The following is a 20,024-nucleotide window of genomic DNA, read 5'->3' as shown; positions in this document are numbered from 1 at the left end:
TTTTATTGATTGTAACTGTATTACTCAAAAGCACAGTTTAAGAAGATTACCTCTTAATCAATCAGCTTCTATTTCCCAAAATATAATTATAATTATTAATTTTCCTGCATCTTTTGATAAAGTGAAATGCAAAGTAGAAACTTAAACTAACAGCAGAATAGTTCAGAGAAGTCACAAAACAATTCTGTCATCTCAATATTGCATAGATAGCATTGCTTTGTTAATCCCTTTCCATCTTGTACAATTCAGACAAGAACTGAAGAACACAAGGAAGTAATACAAGATGTGTTGTAATGATATGTCTATGTATGTCTCTCTAACAATGGGGAAACACAAGACAATTTTAGAAGAAGGGAACAATGTGAAAGCAATCCTACAAAGAGTTTAGAGACATGAACAGGTGACACATTCTGCAAATGTAAATTGCTACAGTTCTCAAATGACAACTTATGACCATGTGTAAGTACGAACATGCAACAGCAATCTCCGATCCATCATTTTGTAATAGCCAACACAATCCTTTTTTAAAACAAATATTCTGGAACATAACTGCCAATAGTTGTATAAGCACATGCATGATGACAATGAATAGTGCACGTTCATTCAAGCATAAACATAAATAGGCCAGTAGCAATAGATACCTTGCTCCTTAGCAACAGAACTTATTCTTCAGGTATAAGTATTACAGGGCTCTGTCCTTGTTATAAGATTTCTTGGAAAATGAATTTGTTTCATTTTTAAAAAACTAGAAATAGTTCAAAAGCAAGCAGGTGATAATCTTAAGATTCTGGTTAAAAGTGATATATTTTGATAATTGTATAATAAGGTCAGAGTGGTTGAGATTGATGAAAGAATGGATATGCTTCTTCATGCATGCCTTCATCCTTCCATCTGAAGAAGCAGCACAGAAAAGCAGAAATGGGATGCATCCTCAAATGCAGGACATGGAGACTGAGATTCATCTCACCTGGACTTGTGTGAAAGGTTTCACTTGAGAAGACAGATTCATTGCCTTTGAGAAAAACCCGCACTATATATTTCTCACCAGGAATCAGATCACTCAGCTCCAGAAAACCTTTAGCAGGGGAAGATTTCACTGTTTTGTTACCTGGGAAACAGAAATCTCATATCAAAGGTAGCTAAAAAGAAAAGAAGAGATTATTGTGCGGTCAAGCATCAAATTGAGCTATGATGATAATTGCCGGCTGCATAACATATTTCAGCAAGATGAACATCCAGAGTTACAGACCTCAACTAATTCAAAGTTCAAGAGTTTGTTTACAAGAATTTTATAAACCAGCTTACATGACTGGCAGAATCAATTTTCAAAACACAATTTCACTAATCTAAGCACTAGCTTCAGCATCAATCAGATACAATTAGATGAAAGATTCTGACACAAATGGTTCTGTGATTATTGCGATCAAATCTATTTTGTTTCAAACCAAAATAAAACAAAAACAAAACCTCTATCTGAAAAAAGGAGACTACTTTCACACAGATTCTGTCAAATTTCTAATTTGGATAGGAAGGAATCATCATATTTGTCTACCACTTCCAAATATTAAACAATATTCACGAGCCTTTCTCTGAAAATACTTTCATAGTGGCTTGATGTGTTGTTTTTTAAATTTATCTACAGTTTTGGAAATGTTAAGGAGAAATATAACGTATCTACTCTTATTAAAACCATACAAAAGAATTAGAATATGAAATCAATGTCCGAATAGTCAGAAGTGGACCTGTAAATACTTAAATCCATGGAAAACCTGGGGTCATAAAGTCTGGATTAGATATATGTATAAATGTAAATCATCACTATGACTTCAGTTCCTAAAGTGTTTCTGAGCAGCACATTTCCATAAATACATTTATAACTGCAGTACAAATTAAATAATATTCCAGAGAAAGGAAGACAGCCTTTTCTTTGGTCCTGTAGTAATCATCTGAATGGTATGCACAGAGATATTTCAAACTGTGCACAAGACATTGCACAAATCTCTTCAACATTATATCAAATATTTTATAGTCAGTCATATTCGCTGCAGGTGTTAGGGTTATATATTCAATAAATTCTATGGATAACACTTTTTGTTTGAACCATCACCACAATGGGATTTGGCCCATTGGCCTAAAGTCATCAACAAATACAAATCGTAAAAATTAATTGAAGCAAAACTCTAAGAGAAAACAAGACCTACAGAGCATTAAGTATTTCTGCAACATTCCCATGAACCCAATGCTTACTGTTGCTATACTCAACCACAAATTCAGTATCAGCATCAAACGTGTGGTTCCAGGTGATGTTTGCCCAGTTATTGTTAGATGAAATTTTTACATTCCAGATGGGCGGCAGCTTTCCAACACCAGCTGGTGAACAGGTTAGAACAGAGGTTAATAAACTAGACAATGTAGAAACAATGTGTTCCAACTTAAGTGGAGCTTCTGGATTCATTAGCAATTGCTCACATACGTAACATGTGGGGAAAAAAACCCCTTACAGTGTAATGCAGACAATAATATTATTCGCCTCTGTTTACAGAGGATCTTTCTAACTTTCATAGGAGGTTTGCTTTGTGCAATTCCATTTTCAATTTCAGTCATATACCTTGGCTCCAGGTTTGTGTTCTTTTGTCTGCCCTGAGAATGCAATAAAACCAAATACAGTGATACCTTGTCTTACAAACGCCTCGTCATACAAACCTTTCGAGATACAAACCCGGGGTTTAAGATTTTTTTGCCTCTTCTTACAAACTATTTTCACCTTACAAACCCACCGCCACAGCTGGGAATCCCCACCTCTGGACTTCCATGTATTTGTGATGCTGCAGGGGAATCCCAGCAGGAGAATCCCAGCAGCACAAAAACGGGCACTTCACTGGCAACGGAAGTCCGGAGGTGGGGTTTCCCAGCAAGGGGAGCCTCAGTGAAATCGCAGCATCACAAAAACACAGCGGTCCAGAGGTGGGGTTTCGAGGATTTCACTGATGCTCCCTTTGCTGGGAAACCCCACCTCCAGACTTCCGCTGAAAGCAAAGCTTGTTTTTGCGATGCTGGGATTCCCCTGCAACAGAAGTTCGGAGGTGTGGTTTCCCATGGAGGGGAGCCTCAGGGGAAACCCCAGCAGCGCAAAAACGGGCGCTTCGGCTGGCAAAAGGGGTGAATTTTGGGCTTGCACGCATTAATTGCTTTTCCATTGATTCCTATGGGAACCATTGTTTCATCTTACAAACTTTTCACCTTAAGAACTTCGTCCCGGAACCAATTAAGTTTGTAAGACAAGGTATCACTGTATTGTGCATATCCCAATGACTCATATTTTAAGAATCCACCGGCTTCTTTTCATTTACAGTAAGCTAAATTTGTAAGCTATTTTTGCTACCTTCTGCTGGTTCTTACAGCTACTCCAAAGTGGGACAGATTTTCTTATGTAATTAAGTTCCCAAGCTGTGGGTTTTTATGGGGCATCTTTTTTTCAGAAACAAAAGTCCTAGGGCTGGGGGTTTTTTGGAGGGAGAGGGAAAGACTGGCCTTTCTTGAGAAACACACAACAGAACAATGTGAGAAACTACTGTGTGAATGAACCTTAATTTACTTAACTCCTTAGGAAGGATCTCAAACAATTTAGCAGTTTAAGATTCATTGCAAGAGACTGAGACTCTTAGTGCAATTTTATTATTTTAAAAGCATTGTTTGCACTTGGAAACCTAGATGAAACTTTTGACAGTGAACCACTAACTTCTAATGAAAGCTAAGTTGTATTCTGCATGCTAGAATTCTTTTCAAATAAATGGACTGCTGAGGCTGAACACTTTAATGGCTTGGCGGTAGCAGTTCCTGATAGTGTGTTTATGTAGATTTATGAAACGCAAATATATTGTGCTTCAACACTACATCAAACCAAAGAAAAGTTCAGTGCATTTTAAAATATACCAGCTCTCTGATTTAATGTCTATCAAATCTAGAGAGAAAACTTTTTTGTTAGTATTCTGCAAAGGACACATTGATAATCCGTTGTCCTTTGTTGGTTTTATGATAAGTTTAGCTGGCTTGGCAATTTTGGCTCAGGAACACGGGCTGTTGCTTAAGGCTGTTTTTCTATCAGTATTTATCTGGATGCTGTTAATATAAATATGAATTCAGTTTGAATTACTTCTGGATAGATATGCATATGATTATAAGCTTTTTGTATAAAGTGAATTATTACAATCCCTCTTTTTAATAGCAGCGCATTTTAAAACAGTAAATGCAGCCACTATGTAATGTGACTTAGAGCATTTTCCTGTCAAGTCTATATTTTTAATCTTTGCAATAATATATTTTTGTCCCCAACAGAAGTTTTATTTTGAAATGTCTATATATTGCTACCTTCCTCTAGTCATTACCACCCCCGTAGTCATTCATATAATGTATAGTTTTGAGCATCATCTAAAAACTCTTTATATTGATGAAAACCAGGCCTTATGTTCAGTAAACATGGCTTAGAATACACATGAATATTCCCATTTTTTTCTGACCAGACTCCAATCATTACAAGCAGCATTTAACCAGGATTATTAGAGTTTGCTTTAACTTTCATCAGGATTGTAAAATCATTGCTGGTCATGCCATGGCCAACTCTGAGTTAAATAATACCACCAGACTGATACTGAAAACATTTTATCCAGAACCCCAGGATTTTTTTTTAAGCCAAAATTGTCTGGATATAATTAATTGGCCATATCAGAAATTTATACACAGGCAGCATGCTTTGTTTAAAGGTAAAGGTTCCCCTCGCACATATTTGATAGTCGTTCCCGAATCTAGGGGGCAATGCTCATCCCTGTTTCAAAGCCGAAGAGCCAGCACTATCCGAAGACATGTCCTTGGTCATGTGGCCTGCTGTTACCTTCCCACTAAAGGCCGTCCCTCTTTTCCTATTTGCAATTTTCATGTGCTTTTGAACTGCTAGGTTGGAAGAAGCTGGGAGAAATAAGGGGGGCTCACTCCATTATGTAGTGCTAGGGATTCGGACCGCCAAACTGCTGACATTTCTAATCGACAAGTTCAGTGTCTTAGCCACTGAGCCACCATGTCCTTTTTAATTCTTTGTTTATTTTTATTATTTGTTTAAAGCAATTAAATTAAATAGTTCTTTGCTTTGAAACAAATTCTGCACTGAATAATATTTTCTTTCCTTAAGGGTATGTCTGAATGGGGGGGGGGGGATCTATCTACAAGAATAACTTGCCTAACATGGAAAGGTGATTAAAATTAGAGGTTGCAGACTTTTTCCAACTAAAATAGTTTAATCTTTATTCCCAAACTAAGGGAATGTCAGGAAAAAGATGTAAAAAGTCCTGAGTCTGTCTTTGCCTGTCTAGCTATCAATTAGAATGGGAAAGCAAAACAAAACTGGTCCAAATTTGCTATGACAAAGAAATTGACAACAGAAAAGGTCCATTAAAATGGGTCAGGTTTGGTCAGGGACTCTAGTAAAAAAAAAAACCTTCAATAAATTCTTATGAAAGAGGTAATTGGGCAACAGCTTGGAATGCTACTGACTGATTTATACTTAAGCCCACCTCTTCCATGGGGAGATCCAAGGCAAAGCTGCTGTTAATGAGTTTGAAAAACTTTAGAAGTCAATAACTGGGATATTTCAGTCCAAGATGATCCTTGGTATGTTATATTGCGAATTAAAAATAAGTCTCATTTTAGTATTCTACTCATTGTAATTATGCATAATCTATTACAATGCAAATGAACAGAGTCTGGCTTTATGAGATGTCTACAATAACAACAATAACAACAACAACAGAGTTGGAAGGGACCTTGGAGGTCTTCTAGTCCAACACCCTGCTTAGGCAGGAAACCCTACACTACTTCAGTCAGATGGTTATCCAACATCTTAAAAACTTCTAGTGTTGGAGTATTTACAACTTCTGGAGGCAAGCTGTTCCACTGATTAATTGTTCTAAATGTGAGGAAATGTCTCCTTAGTTCTACGTTACTTCTCTCCTTGTTTAGTTTCCACCTATTGCTTCTTGCTTTACCTTCAGGGGCTTTGGAAAATAGGTTGACTACAAATAATATCTTTGAAAAGGAGAATCCAGATTGTCTATGGCAGGCTAAGAACTAATGCTGGAGATGCAAAGTTTTATAGAAATAGCTCCGAGACTTTTCTAGATAGTCTTTTGGGATAATTGTGAATCTTTAAAAATAATCCAATAATTAATATGCTGCCGAAAAAAAATATGACTATGCTTAGAGGAAAATTCTGGCTCTGCTTGATTTAGAAATCATCTACACTTTGATGTTAAGCTAGTACAAGGGATTAGACAGGTAATATAAACCTAAAAGAAAAACACAGAAGCTGAGCCCGGTTCTTGATACCTATTGTACTAGCAACAAGTGTGGTGATGATTGCTGGCTCTGTAGTGGTTGCAGCTTCTGTAGGTGTGGTTACAGCTTCTGTGGTGGTAGTGGTTATAGCTTCTGTGGTGGTGGTTACAACTTCAGTAATGGTGGTTGGGATAGTAGTTTCTGAAATGGTGGTTGCAGCCACAGTTGGAACATCTGTAGTTTGGTGAATGGTTGGAGAGATTAAAACTAGAAGAGGGAAGTGCAAAAAACTGCTTTTAAAAGGTACTATGATTTCAATTCTCTGCCTTTGCCAACTATTTGTTGAAGCTAAACATGCAGGCATGTGATAACAAAATGGACCAAGGCACTCATTCACACCTATGTACTGCCAAGCGTAAACAGCATATAATTCTAATTCAATAATTTTTTGTTGTCAAAAGAGAATTGTATTCTTTCCTTGGCGGTGTTATAGTCAATTTTATCCATCTTAGAAAGACAGGATGATCAATTATGGAAGATGCTTGGAGTGTCTTAGATGAAGGGGCATGCAGAAAATGCTGAGGACAAGCAGTGGATAAACATGCAAAACCCAGACAGATAGTTGTCATAAACAAGCTATTGGTTTTAAATTTTCTATTCATCGATTCAACAGACTTCTCTCTTTGTGGCCTTGAGAGCTTAACAGTACTCCAGCCTCTGAAAGCAATTAATATAGGCAAATCTGGAATGGAAAGAAAAGAATCACAAGGACTGTGGAAGGATAAAGAGAAACATATTTGCCTTGTCTTAATAAAGAAATATGAGTAAAACCAATAACACTTTGATTAGCAAACTGAAATAGCAGGAAGCTCCAAGGAAACAAAACAATGCAGAACAAGACATTGGCAGTAATTAGAAAGTCTAACTCTGTCTTATCATTTTAAGGAAATGAAGATATATGTTCAAATAAGAAAAGTAATACTGAATTTTTAAGTCGTTCCGCTAGAATAAAAAAAATCAATTTTGTAATAAAACAGCCAGTTACTGCAAATTTTGAAGTACTGTAGTCCTCTTGGAAACATATTTATCTCTTTACATTCTTCATTAATTAGGATAATTCTTTTTAAAATATGCTAGGGATGTTATTAGGATTGTTTTAAGCCTAAAAGAAACATTTTGATATTAGTAATGAAACGCAAAAGAATACATACTATCATAATGGCAAAACATTTTTTTAAAAAATCATCTTATGTATGGAAAAAAGTCATATCTCTGTGTGTGATTAATGCATTACCACACGAGACAAAATGCATTAACAGAAATGGTGTAAAATATGGTGTAATATATGAAATGGTGCATAAAAATTGCATATGGCAATGCATATGTATAAATACAAAATTTAAATAATTACCCTATTTATACAGAAATAGACTAGGCATAATGTACAGTCTGTGAATGAGGTGCCTAAAGTTGGTAAGCAATTCTAGATCCTTGCTTTTCCTTCATATATTTCCCCTTTCTCTATTCCCTTCTGAAATGTAGATAGCTCTGTAATTAAGGGATATAATTAAAGAACAACCCTCTGATTGGCAATCAAAGAAAGGATTACATAAATAAACCCATGCTTAACTTGTTCTGGATTTTGAGAATCTTATTCTTTATAATCTTCTTATAAACAAAAAGTTTAGTTAGATGTTGTTGCCAACTGTTAAAAGCTGAATGCATAAGCCCCCTCAGAGGTTTCTGGAGAAGGTATTTTTCAAAATTCTGCAGAAATATCTAACAAGCATGTTCTTCAAGTGAACACTATGATGTAGCAGAAAATTAAATGCACAAGTTCATTTACTTCCTGTCTGGTATTGGTAAGAATGAGGTTGTAAAAGAGGTAGATCACCAAGGAAAGAGGAACAATAATTCAGTACCAAGACTTCTGACAAGATTCAACATAGTCTATCATTCAGCCAAGATTTATTATAGATAATAAAGCAAAATAACAATCAAGTGTAGTTCCCTTAAAATATGCAAATATGTCATTCTTGTCTATTGAACAAAGAAAGAACAGCTCATAAAAAAAAGAACGTCAATATAAAGAGATCCCCAAAACTACATAGCCAAGTTTTGTATTACTATTGTGGGTAAAAGAGGCACAAGTTAATAAATTGTTTTTCTACTCATCCCTAATATACTTTTGGAGACTAATGTATATTGTTGCAATCAAAGAAGGGGTAGGACATACAATAGGGATAGGTGAGGGGACTGGAGAAATTGCCTTCTGTTTTACAGATGTGTTTATTAAGTTTTAATAGAACTGGGTTTCAATTAGTAGCTATGCCTTATTTTTACACATGTGGAACATTAATTTAGGCTTCAAGAACTAAGATGTTGTGAAGAAATGAAAAAAAAGTCACAATTCTGCTACATCTTTTTCAAAATCTCTGGGTGTTGCCATTTATTTTTCAGTAAGCATTTTGTGCTAAGTGGCCCATCGGTAGGATAAATCTTAGTATTTTCAAGTGGTAGAAATTGGCCCTAAGCAGCCAAGTCTCAGTTAAATAGACAATTAGATTTAGAAACTCTTTAAGAAAACAGAGTTTGATCCAATTTGTTATGGACCAAGCACAGCAAAATTAAATTAACCCAAGATACCTTGAACTGTGGAACTATAGAATTTTATAGTTGATAAACTTAATCCCAGCAGTAGCTTTGGAAAAGTAGGAAAGGGTGTTGTGAATCTTTTTCCTAAGTATTAGAGCAACAGGAAACACACACAATGCACACATTTTTCATAATTTGCAAATTATTACATACTTTTAAATTATTTAGTTTATGACAAATTTCTATGTCTTTTGCTTAAAAATAATTAAATTGAATTGTTTCATTCCTGTATATGGAAATATGAAAAGGATTATACTTTTTACTATTATAAACACAAGGAAAGGCACAGTTTGCTTTGGATATAATTAAAATGTCAATATGAGAACTCCACACCATTGTGTTAGTGCTCTTTCCTTATGCATCTATGGCAACATGAACAAACAATAGGCTCGAGTCTACTCAAATGAAAAGCTTGATCCCAAAGGGTATGAACGAGGAGCAAAACTATGCTTTTGGCTAGTAAGATTGTAAAAAAGTCTTTTTTAGTTAGCAACCAGTGAGAATAAATCATCCTGAGCTAAATAAAATGCTAAGAATACAATATGAAACATGTACTCCTGGGTGTGTCTATTCTTGATCATTTTGCTCTACTGCTTTTTGATACTATAGAAGAGAATATTTGTAACTGAGGGTTGAAATGTGGGGTCTTGGTGCTTTCTGAGCTTGGCTGTTTTCTTGCAGACATTTCATTACCAAACTAGGGAACCACATCAGTGCTTGCATGGCCTTCTGAATAGAATGTCCACGGATATCTATGATTATTTGAAAGCCATTGGACTTCTTCATCCCAAACCTTCTTGGTTTTTTTTAAAATGACAGTTAAATACTTAAGATTTTCTTTTTTTAAAAAAAAAAAGATTAAACAAAATCTCCAACTAACATGAGCATCTCTCACACCTGAAGTGAGGAAAGCTGATATATTTAATTAATCCTCCTGGTGATCAGAGACAGGTTACAAGCGGTGTGCCACAAGGGTCTGTTCTGGATCCTATTCTTTTTAATATGTTTGTGAGTGACATAGGGGAAGGCTTGGTAGGGAAGGTTTGCCTATTTGCCAATGACTCTAAAGTGTGCAATAGGGTTGATATTTCTGGAGGGGTCTGTAATATGGTAAATGATTTAGCTTTACTAGATAAATGGTCAAAGCAATGGAAACTGCAGTTTAATGTTTCCAAATGTAAAATAATGCACTTGGGGAAAAGGAATCCTCAATCTGAGTATTGCATTGGCAGTTCTGTGTTAGAAGAAACTTCAGAAGAGAAGGATTTAGGGGTAGTGATTTCTGACAGTCTCAAAATGGGTGAGCAGTGTGGTCGGGCAGTAGGAAAAGCAAGTAGGATGCTTGGCTGCATAGCTAGAGCTATAACAAGCAGGAAGAGGGAGATTGTGATCTCCTTATATAGAGTGCTGGTGAGACCACATTTGGAATACTGTGTTCAGTTCTGGAGACCTCACCTACAAAAAGATATTGACAAAATTGAACGGGTCCAAAGAAGGGCTACAAGAACAGTGGAAGGTCTTAAGCATAAAACGAATGCTTAAGGAAAGACTTAATGAACTCAATCTGTATAGTCTGGAGGACAGAAGGAAAAGGGGGGACATGATCGAAACATTTAAATATGTTAAAGGGTTAAATAAGGTTCAGGAGGGAAGTGTTTTTAATAGGAAAGTGAACACAAGAACAAGGGGACACAATCTGAAGTTAGTTGGGGGGAAGATCAAAAGCAACGTGAGAAAATATTATGTTACTGAAAGAGTAGTAGATCCTTGGAACAAACAAACTTCCAGCAGACGTGGTAACTGAATTTAAACATGCCTGGGATAAACATATATCCATCCTAAGATAAAATACAGGAAATAGTATAAGGGCAGACTAGATGGACCATGAGGTCTTTTTCTGCCGTCAGTCTTCTATGTTTCTATGTTTCTATCTATAATAATGTGATCTATTAGCTACCCCAAAATTGTACAATGGCAAAATTAAAATGTCAAACTTCAAAATAAAAACAAGAAATTCTGAAAAGTCTCACTTAAATTATTATTTGCCAAGTTAACATTCTATTCAATGTTGAAGAAATCCTGGTTTGATCAAGCAGACTCTATTCTTGAACTAAATCTAGTCTAGATTTTGAGTCTAGACCTTTTTCCTTCCATTTTGCACTGAAAGATATACACAAAGAATACGGAGGCAGTTGCTTGCACTATAAGAAAGGGAATAAATGCTAACATGAAAACTATTGGAAGGGTTTAGCTGAAATCAGTATCTCTGCACTTTTTGAACTTTTACAGATTGCTGCATAGCCTTGAGCTATTTTCCTTCCAGATTGTTGGTATTACAGGAACTATTTCATAAATTCAATTCCCACATTCAATTTAACCAAGAGATAAATCCTCTCATTTTCAGTCCTTTGGTATAATTTTAATTGTCAACTAAAGAATTTTTATGAAAGAGAAGATATTCCATTTCTTCAGAGTTCAATAGGTTTTATCAAATGCGAGTTGCAGATAATATAAATGATCGAATTTTAAGATGTTCTTTTATAACAATTGTGATGTAATTAGCTAAGTTGACCTCATAAGCTGTAATAAAGCTTAGGTGTTTGTCTTTAGCTTCTTCTCCCCTTATCTTATGTCAGACGCATACAGAAAGAAAAAATGGGTGCAGAATTAAACTAAAAAAGAACCCATTCTCTTGAGTTATTATGACAAATGGTTGAACTGCAAATGGCTCCCTACCACTGAAGAACCAAGAAGTAGCCTATCCCTTTGAAGTGAGCAAAAACAGGTTCACAAAAGCGAAGTTAGATGAAAGACCATAAGAAAGATGGACAGTTCATTATAAGGGTGGAAAAAAGAGTAAAAACTGACGCGGACCTTAATTTAAAATTACAACAGGATGAAAATTTTCTCAGCTCCTCAACTGCTATATTTGTTGGATTACTGCTCCAACAATCTCTATCCTGCAGTTCCCAACCTTTTGGGCACCAGGAACTGGTTCTATGCAGAGAGGTTTTTCCATGGAGTGGGGGGGGGGGATTACTCATTACTTGTGGATTATTCATGGATTACTTTGAGCCTTGTAACAATTAACAATTAATTTGGAATACTGTGTTCAGTTCTGGAGACCTCACCTACAAAAAGATATTGACAAAATTGAACGGGTCCAAAGATGGTCTACAGGAATGGTGGAAGGTCTTAAGCATAAAACGTATCAGGAAAGACTTCATGAACTCAATCTGTATAGTCTGGAGGACAGAAGGAAAAGGGGGGACATGATCGAAATATTTAAATATGTTAAAGGGTTAAATAAGGTTCAGGAGGGAAGTGTTTTTAATAGGAAAGTGAACACAAGAACAAGGGGACACAATCTGAAGTTAGTTGGGTGAAAGATCAAAAGCAACGTGAGAAAATATTATTTTACTGAAAGAGTAGTAGATCCTTGGAACAAACTTCCAGCAGAGTGGTTGGTAAATCCACAGTAACTGAATTTAAACATGCCTGGGATAAACATATATCCATCGTAAGATAAAATACAGGAAATAGTATAAGGGCAGACTAGATGGACCATGAGGTCTTTTTCTGCCGTCAGTCTTCTATGTTTCTATGTTTAACCTTTTCAATGAAGAGTTAATTCTTCAACAATTCTTTCAATGAACACTAACCTTTTCCTACATTTGTTTCATCTATTTTTGTTTCATATATTATAGGGATGCTATTCATAATGTAGATAAACAATGTCACACAACTTTTAATTAAAATATATAAATAGAATTGTAAATAAAACAATGTATATATGACCTGGTTTAATATATAGAACTTTTAGCAATAATTGAACAAAGGAATCTCCATCTATTTTTAACAATTTCCGTTAAATAAATCCGTGTTACTGAAACAGATGGATAGAAAATGTAAGACCCTCAAGCAACACTAGGTAAATCCAGAGAAAGCGCATTACATGCCCTAAGATTGCAATCTAAAGAACTCTAATGCACATGCTTTATACAGCATGAATGAAATCCAAGTACAGCATTTCAGATTCCTTTTTGACAGATGTGTAAGTGCCAAGAACTCGATTGCTTTAAAGCTAATTGGTTTCTGCCAAAATTTCACAAGGCAATAACCTATATTGTTACATGAACCTTGCTTTTTGTACTGAAAGAGTCACCTACAATTTTCATTAGAAAATAATATGGTTCTATCTATCCATTTGAGTAAGCACTCTAAGACCAATGTTCAGAAATAATTTAAGACATGCTTGGAACAAACAAGTCCAACTCTTATTCCATAAGACATTCCTACCTTCCTGAATTTTGAACTTTAATCACTATAAATAACCATTAAAGCATGTTACTGGAGTACAGTATTATAGGAGCTGAGAAAGGTTAATACCAACCTGTAAATCTTTGCCAACTATAGGCCAGGTTATGAGACTAAGACACATAAAGATGAAATACTAAATTAGTAAGATCACAGTATATAAACTTTTAGCAAGAACTGCCCTCCCAACATAAGATTATTCAACAAAATAAGATTGCTATCATGGAATTATGTCTTCAAATAATAAATTGGTATTAATCATTATGACTTAGCTTAAAAGTTAACTTAAATTAAACCAGAAACACTTTTCCCCCAAGCATTGATATAGGGATTAGTAAATTTCAATAGCAGTGGGAGACATTTAGAATGTTGATGAACTTTTATGGATAGCATCACCAAACAATGTTACAAAACATGGCAACTTTTATATGTTACTTGAAGAAAATTATATAAACCACACTGCAGATATGGCAGAATGGAAAATTTTAGGCCTTTTGACAAAACACTACATTAGCAGAAGTGGCAAATTCCCTCCTGTGGAAAAACCAAAGTGAAGAATAAGATGGCGCAGGGGTGGGTTTTCCCTGGTTCGGACCAGTTTGCCTCAAATGGTAATAACCCTCTGATGATGTCATGATGATGTCATGATGATGTCACTGACACAGTTTGGTCGGTGATGATCTGTGGGGGCCCTCATCTTTTTAAAGATTTTTTCTTCTTCTAAGCATGTGCAGAAGCTGAAATCCCAGTTTTGGATTTAAAAATAAAAATAAGATTACTGGCATTGGGAACATGCACAAAGCATGCGCGCGCCCATATGGCACAGAAGGAAGTGAACTGGTAGCGAGGTAAGATAGAACCCACTCCTGAGATGGAGGTTTATGAAAGGGGATCATCACCCTGTGAGTTTGGGATTATTTTTTCCTCTAGAGCTAAAGATGAATTAAAAATATTCCATTGTTTGCATCTGCATAAATGTAAAAGAAGGGCGATATTTTTTTATTTGAAATATATCTCCCTAATGAGCACATACTCCAGGCTGAAAGATAAAGGGATTCTCTGATTAGATACAGAAAACTGTTGAATATGAGAGACAGACATACTACAAAGAGTAGTGGACATCCAGTAGCATTTGAGCAGTGCCGATCTACACTGACTGGTTCTAAAAGCAAAATCATATGGCTCATAAGCCTCCTTGGGTCATAATAAACCTTTAAAAACACATATAGCAGTAAAGTTCTAAAGAAAGGCAGAGAAGAGTTGTGAGACCTCATGGGCCCGAGAGTCTTTTGTTCCCCTATCCTGTTCTCTCTATAATTTTAAACAATGTACCTTTCATCAAAGTCTAATAGTAGGAAGAAGTTCAAATTTAAAGTTGAGAACCAAACAGCCACAGCATTATAGACAGGCTCCACATGCAACATGCAGACCCAAAGAGCTGGATTTATTGCTTTCAGACACGCTACAGGGGTATGTTTTAATGGCTGTGGTATAAGAGTTCAGCTCAAACAGGCTGTCACATACAACAGATGTGCTGTTTCTAGTTCATTAGCTAAGAGTAAATGAAACCAAGGGACTCACAACTTTTCCCCAGAGTAAAGGTTTCCATTTAAGTTCTGTTATTTGAACCTTTATGTGCAAACACCATTTGCTTTTTCTAGCTGCAAAGAGTACAGAATATTGGTGCTCGACTTATCTTAAAGGAACATAGCACAATAGGCCTATTTCACAAATACTGTATATAAAGAACAGGGAAGGTAGTGATAAGTAGAAAAAAAACTAATAAGAACTATAGATAGATCATCATTTGTTATAAATGCAAGAGAAAAATACCGTACCTCCTCTGCATAATTTTTAGGTGTTTGTATAATTCAATGGTGTAGAAGCAAAGATATCACAAAACTGGCAATGATAATTGGAAGAACAAGGCATATTATTTCTGAGATGCAAAAGGAGGAAAATTATAAATATGAAAATAGAATAAAAGATACTTAATAAGATAGAGATAAAACAGAATGTAAGATAATCATTTATCTATGGCCAATTCTTTTTTTAAAAAAATCAATTACACTGTTTTTAAAAGATATTTCAAAGTGTTCAAAGTATTCTTACAATTACATTGGAAATCACCTTATCACCATTTTGGAGGGTGAAAAATAATATAATATTGTTGTTACTACAAGTATGCAATTTTAAACCGAGTTGTGTTTATAATGAGATAAGAAGTAATGTGATTTGCTTTTTCTTTGAATGAACTTTAGAAAACTTCATTAGTTCATAAAAACAAAAATAGCTAATATATACTTTTCATTTGCTATATGGATACTTATAGAAATAACCAATATACATTAGTACCTAGAAAGGCATAAAAATTAATTCAACTCTCCATCATTTTAAAATCTTTTAAAATGTAATCATATACTGTTAGAAGTCCAGCAGTACCATGAGCTAAAATGAACACGAAACCTTACATACTCATACAATTATTTAATTATTCAAAGAAAATTCTAATGGACTGTTAGATCACAATAATGACTTTCCCAGAGCATGTATACAAAACATACTTTTGAATGGCTCATTTAATATTTTATGAACTCTGATGGAGAGCTAGAGCTATTTCCAAGACAGTTTTTCCCCCATTTGGCAATGAGAGGAAATTGAAAAGGAAATAGACCACTAATTTGCTCTAAATCAAACAACTACAAAAAGATGTATACATGAAATAATTCAGTGAGTGAGATAATAGTGTCAAACTGAATGAACCATAAATGTGAGGACTAAAATATAGTTCTGGTGAAGAACTAGCATCTTAATTTCTCTCTCTCTCTCTTTCAATTTCTGCTCTTAATACAGTTGATTTACCTCCCATTTCTGCATACAGAATGAATAACTCTCTTCCTCTCTTTCAATGTGCATTATATCAGCCTTTTAAAAAGGCTGATATAATGTAGACTGGAATTTATGTAGCAATATATAATAAGTATTTTACAATTCTATTTCACAGAATCAGCAGATTCTACATTTTGGAGAAGAATGCATTCTTTAAAGATTGCTAGAAGTTGATTCATTTTCCTCAGTATATAGAGTGACATTTCACAGCACTATCTAACAAACATTCCTACTTTCCTTTTCTTTTCTGGTGAAAGAGGCATCCAACATCTTCTTAAAAACTTCCGGTGTTGGAGCATTCACAACTTCTGGAGGCAAGTTGTTTCACTGATTAATTGTTCTAACTGTCACGAAATTTGTCCTTAGTTCTAAATCGCTTTTCTCCTTGAGTACTTTCCATTCATTGCTTCTAGTTCTACCCTCAGGTGCTTTGGAGAACAGCCTGACTCTTTGTTCTTATGGCAACACGGAGATATTGGAACACAGCCATCATGTCTCCCCTAGTCCTTCTTTTCATTAAACAAGACATACAGTGATCCCTCGATTTTCGCGATCTCGTTCTTCGCGAAACGCTATATCGCGATTTTTCCCACCCGATGACGTCACTCTCTTCCTTCCTTTCTCATCTTTCTTTCTCTCTCTCTTTCTCTCTCTTGCTTCTTCCTCTCTCACACTCTCTTCCTCCCTCTCTCATCTCTTTCTTTCCTTCTCTCTCTTTCTCTATCTCTCCCCCTCTTGCTGGCGGGCGGCGGGCGGGCGGGGGCATCAGCGAGGAAGACCCAGGGAAGGTTCCTTCGGCCGCCCAGCAGCTGATCTGCTCGGCAGCGTGGCAGCAGCGAGGAGCCGAATCGGGGTTTCCCCTTTGCGTGGGCGGCGGGGAAACCCCGATCTTCGTCTGCTCGCTGCTGCTGCGCTGCCGAGCAGATCAGCTGCTGGGCGGCCGCAGCAGCAGCGAGCAGACGAAGATCGGGGTTTCCCCGCCGCCCACGCAAAGGGGAAACCCCGATCTTCGTCTGCTCGCTGCTGCTGCGCTGCCGAGCAGATCAGCTGCTGGGCGGCTGAAGGAACCTTCCCTGGGTCTTCCCCGCCGCCCACGCAAACTCCACCATCTGCACATACGCGGCCATGAAAAAAGGGCGCGCATGCGCAGATGGTGTTTTTACTTCCGCAACCCTACATCGCGAAAAATCGATTATCGCGAGGGGTCTTGGAACGGAACCCTTGCGATAATCGAGGGATCACTGTACTGAGTTCCTGCAACTGTTCTTCATATGTTTTAGCCTTCAGTCCCCTAATCATCTTTGTTGTTCTTCTCTGCACTCTTTCTAGAGTCTTAACATCTTTTTTACAGTATGTGCGCCAAACATGTTGCTATAAGCCAGTGATGGAGAACCTATGGCACAGGTGCCACAGGTGGCACGCGGAGCCATATCTGCTGGCATGTGAGCCATTGCCTTAGCTCAGCTCCAATGTGCATGTGTGTGCTGGCCAGCTGATTTTTGGCTTGTACAGAGCCTCTGGGAGGGCGTTTTTGGCTTCCAGAGAGCCTCTGGGGGAATGGGGAGGGCGTTTTTACCCTCCCTGGTCTCCAGGGAAGCCTTTGGAGCTTGGGGAGGGTGAAACACGAGCCTACTGGGCCCACCAGAAGTTGGGAAATAGTCCGTTTCTGGTCTTCAGAGGGCCTCCGGAGGGTGGAGGAAGCTTTTTTCACCCTCCCCAGGTATTGAATTATGGGTGCGGGCACTCGCGCCTGCACAATAGTGCAGGTGGGTGTTCTTTCAGCACCCGAAGAAAAAAAAGCGTTGCCATCTCTGCTATAAGCCTTAATACTGGCTTTCACACAGGGAACAGTATGGAATAAGTATTTTTTATTAATGGCAAAGTATATGCTCAGGCAATGGGATTCATGCAGTTCTCAGCCCCATTTCAAAACTCTGCGAGTGAATGCTTTTTAGCTGTGATCATATCTACTGTTTGTTTCAATATCCATTAAATGAGTTCCAGTAGATCACCCAAAAGGGAAATCAATTCTTGACATGTGTGCGTGTGTGTTATTGAGGCCTAAACTGGAACCTCCATATATTTATCCATAAAAACAAAACATCAGAATAGAATAGAACAGAACAGAACGGATTTTTTTTATTGGCCCAGTGTGATTGGACACACAAGGATTTGTCTTGATGCATATGCTCTCAAAGTACATAAAAGAAAATATATGTTTGTAAAGAATCATAAGATACAACGCTTAATGATAGTCCGGGTACAAATAAGTAATCAAATCATATTAGGAACCAATCAATATAAATGGTAAGGATACAAGCAACAAAGTTACCATCCTACAGTCATTTGTGGGGGGGAAATGGGTGCTGGGAACAATGAGAAGATTAATAGTAGTACAGTCTTAGTGAATATAGTGTTTCAGATCTACATTTTTCTCCCAAAGTCACACATGCTGAAATTAGGCAAACTAATTTATTTTGACTATTTTTTCCAGTCTAATATCCTAGATATAAAATGACTGGCAATTCTGGGTCATAATCCCCCACATCTAGAAGAGATTGAATGGGAACACACTGTTTTAAATAACATCAATATTTACAAAGTAGTTCATATATCACTATAATTTTAAAAATTTAAATATACAGCCATATTCTATGTAAAATATGTTAGCCTGAAGGACATATTTTACAGCATTTTTTTTAAAATAGCATTTTTAAAGAACATTTATCTTGTTCTATCAATTCTATCTCCCAGAACTGTCAAGCCTGGAATTCTTAATACTTTCCAGTTTTTACTTAACATTATTAAATCTGACCCTCCAATTCTCTACCCTTTTATACAATCTAAATCGAGTGCAGAGTGTAAAGTCTCCCTTGAATGCAAAAATAAGGTACATTTAAACCAATTTGCCTGCAAAGTAGTGTGTGTGTGTGTGTGTATTTGAGTTTATTCTTTTTTTTTTGGAAAAAAAAAGAATAAAGAAATAATGGTTCTCTTTCTACCAAGAGGTGGGAGAAGGGAACAATGCATTTCATAAGAGCAATAAAAATTATGAAGCAACTGAAGAGTCTGAAATAAAGGACAAGTAAACATTTCTTTTTTAAGTTCAAGATTTTTAATGTTACTCAAGGGGCTGCAGAGAAACTGTAAAAATGAATAAAATGAGTATAAAATGGTGCTCACCACAGGAAGCAAGAAAATTACTTGAATGCTAGAAATCTGGGTGCCCAGAGTTTGAAATTAGTACCAAGAGGAGTATGAAGATAAATAGGAAGAAAAGGATGATGAGATAAAAGAGGGACATCAGGGGGCTGAAGGAGGCTACCTTTCTGAAGAAGTGAGAAGAAAACCCCAAACTTAGAATAGGAAGAGATGTGAAAAGTGCAGAGTTGTAAAGAAAAACAGAAATGTAGTTAGTATGTGTTCTGGATAGAAAAAGGAATGACAATGAGATTACTTGTGAGGAAAAGTTAAAGGGAGAATGCACAAAGTTGTATTTCATTGCTACGTGATGTGAATAGGTAGACAAGCTTAGCCTGTAAAGGGAATATGTCAGCTAGAGACAGTTGATTTTTGCGTAGTTATTTTTGATGCAAGTAATAAAGGGGAATTGCTTGTTTTTTAAATTTTGGCTCCATGAAAATACCAACGTATAATTTTTAATTCATAGCTACGAGTTGACCTTGAGTTTTATTCGGTCTTGGGGAGAGGAAGAGAGAAGTCCCTTAAAGCATTCTTTAAGAGAGTTTAGGATAGTAGCAAGCTTGGATAAAGAGTTTGGGATATATACTATACGAGTCTGTGGAGAGGGGCGGCATACAAATCCAATAAATAATAAT

General features: G+C 36.4%; 1 protein-coding gene across 17 annotated transcripts in view; it reads right to left on the bottom strand.

Moving 5' to 3' along the window:
* NFASC (neurofascin) overlaps positions 1-20,024 on the bottom strand; it is a 202,484-nt gene that overhangs the window by 27,977 nt on the left and 154,483 nt on the right. For 8 of the 17 annotated variants that reach the window (XM_070745479.1, XM_070745485.1, XM_070745482.1 and 5 more), the window contains 3 exons: positions 6,376-6,558; positions 2,248-2,370; positions 968-1,108 (listed from right to left, as the gene is read on the bottom strand). The exons of 8 other annotated variants lie outside the window; for them this stretch is intronic. In XM_070745479.1, coding sequence (XP_070601580.1) covers positions 968-1,108; positions 2,248-2,370; positions 6,376-6,558 — 447 coding nt within the window. The remainder of the gene's footprint in view (positions 1-967; positions 1,109-2,247; positions 2,371-6,375; positions 6,559-20,024) is intronic. One more of the 17 variants, XM_070745481.1, reaches the window with a different exon arrangement.

Source organism: Erythrolamprus reginae, chromosome 3, assembly GCF_031021105.1.
Source record: "Erythrolamprus reginae isolate rEryReg1 chromosome 3, rEryReg1.hap1, whole genome shotgun sequence".
NCBI lineage: Eukaryota > Metazoa > Chordata > Lepidosauria > Squamata > Dipsadidae > Erythrolamprus > Erythrolamprus reginae.
Note: the sequence above shows the minus strand (reverse complement) of the source record. Positions and strands in the feature narration are given on the sequence as shown.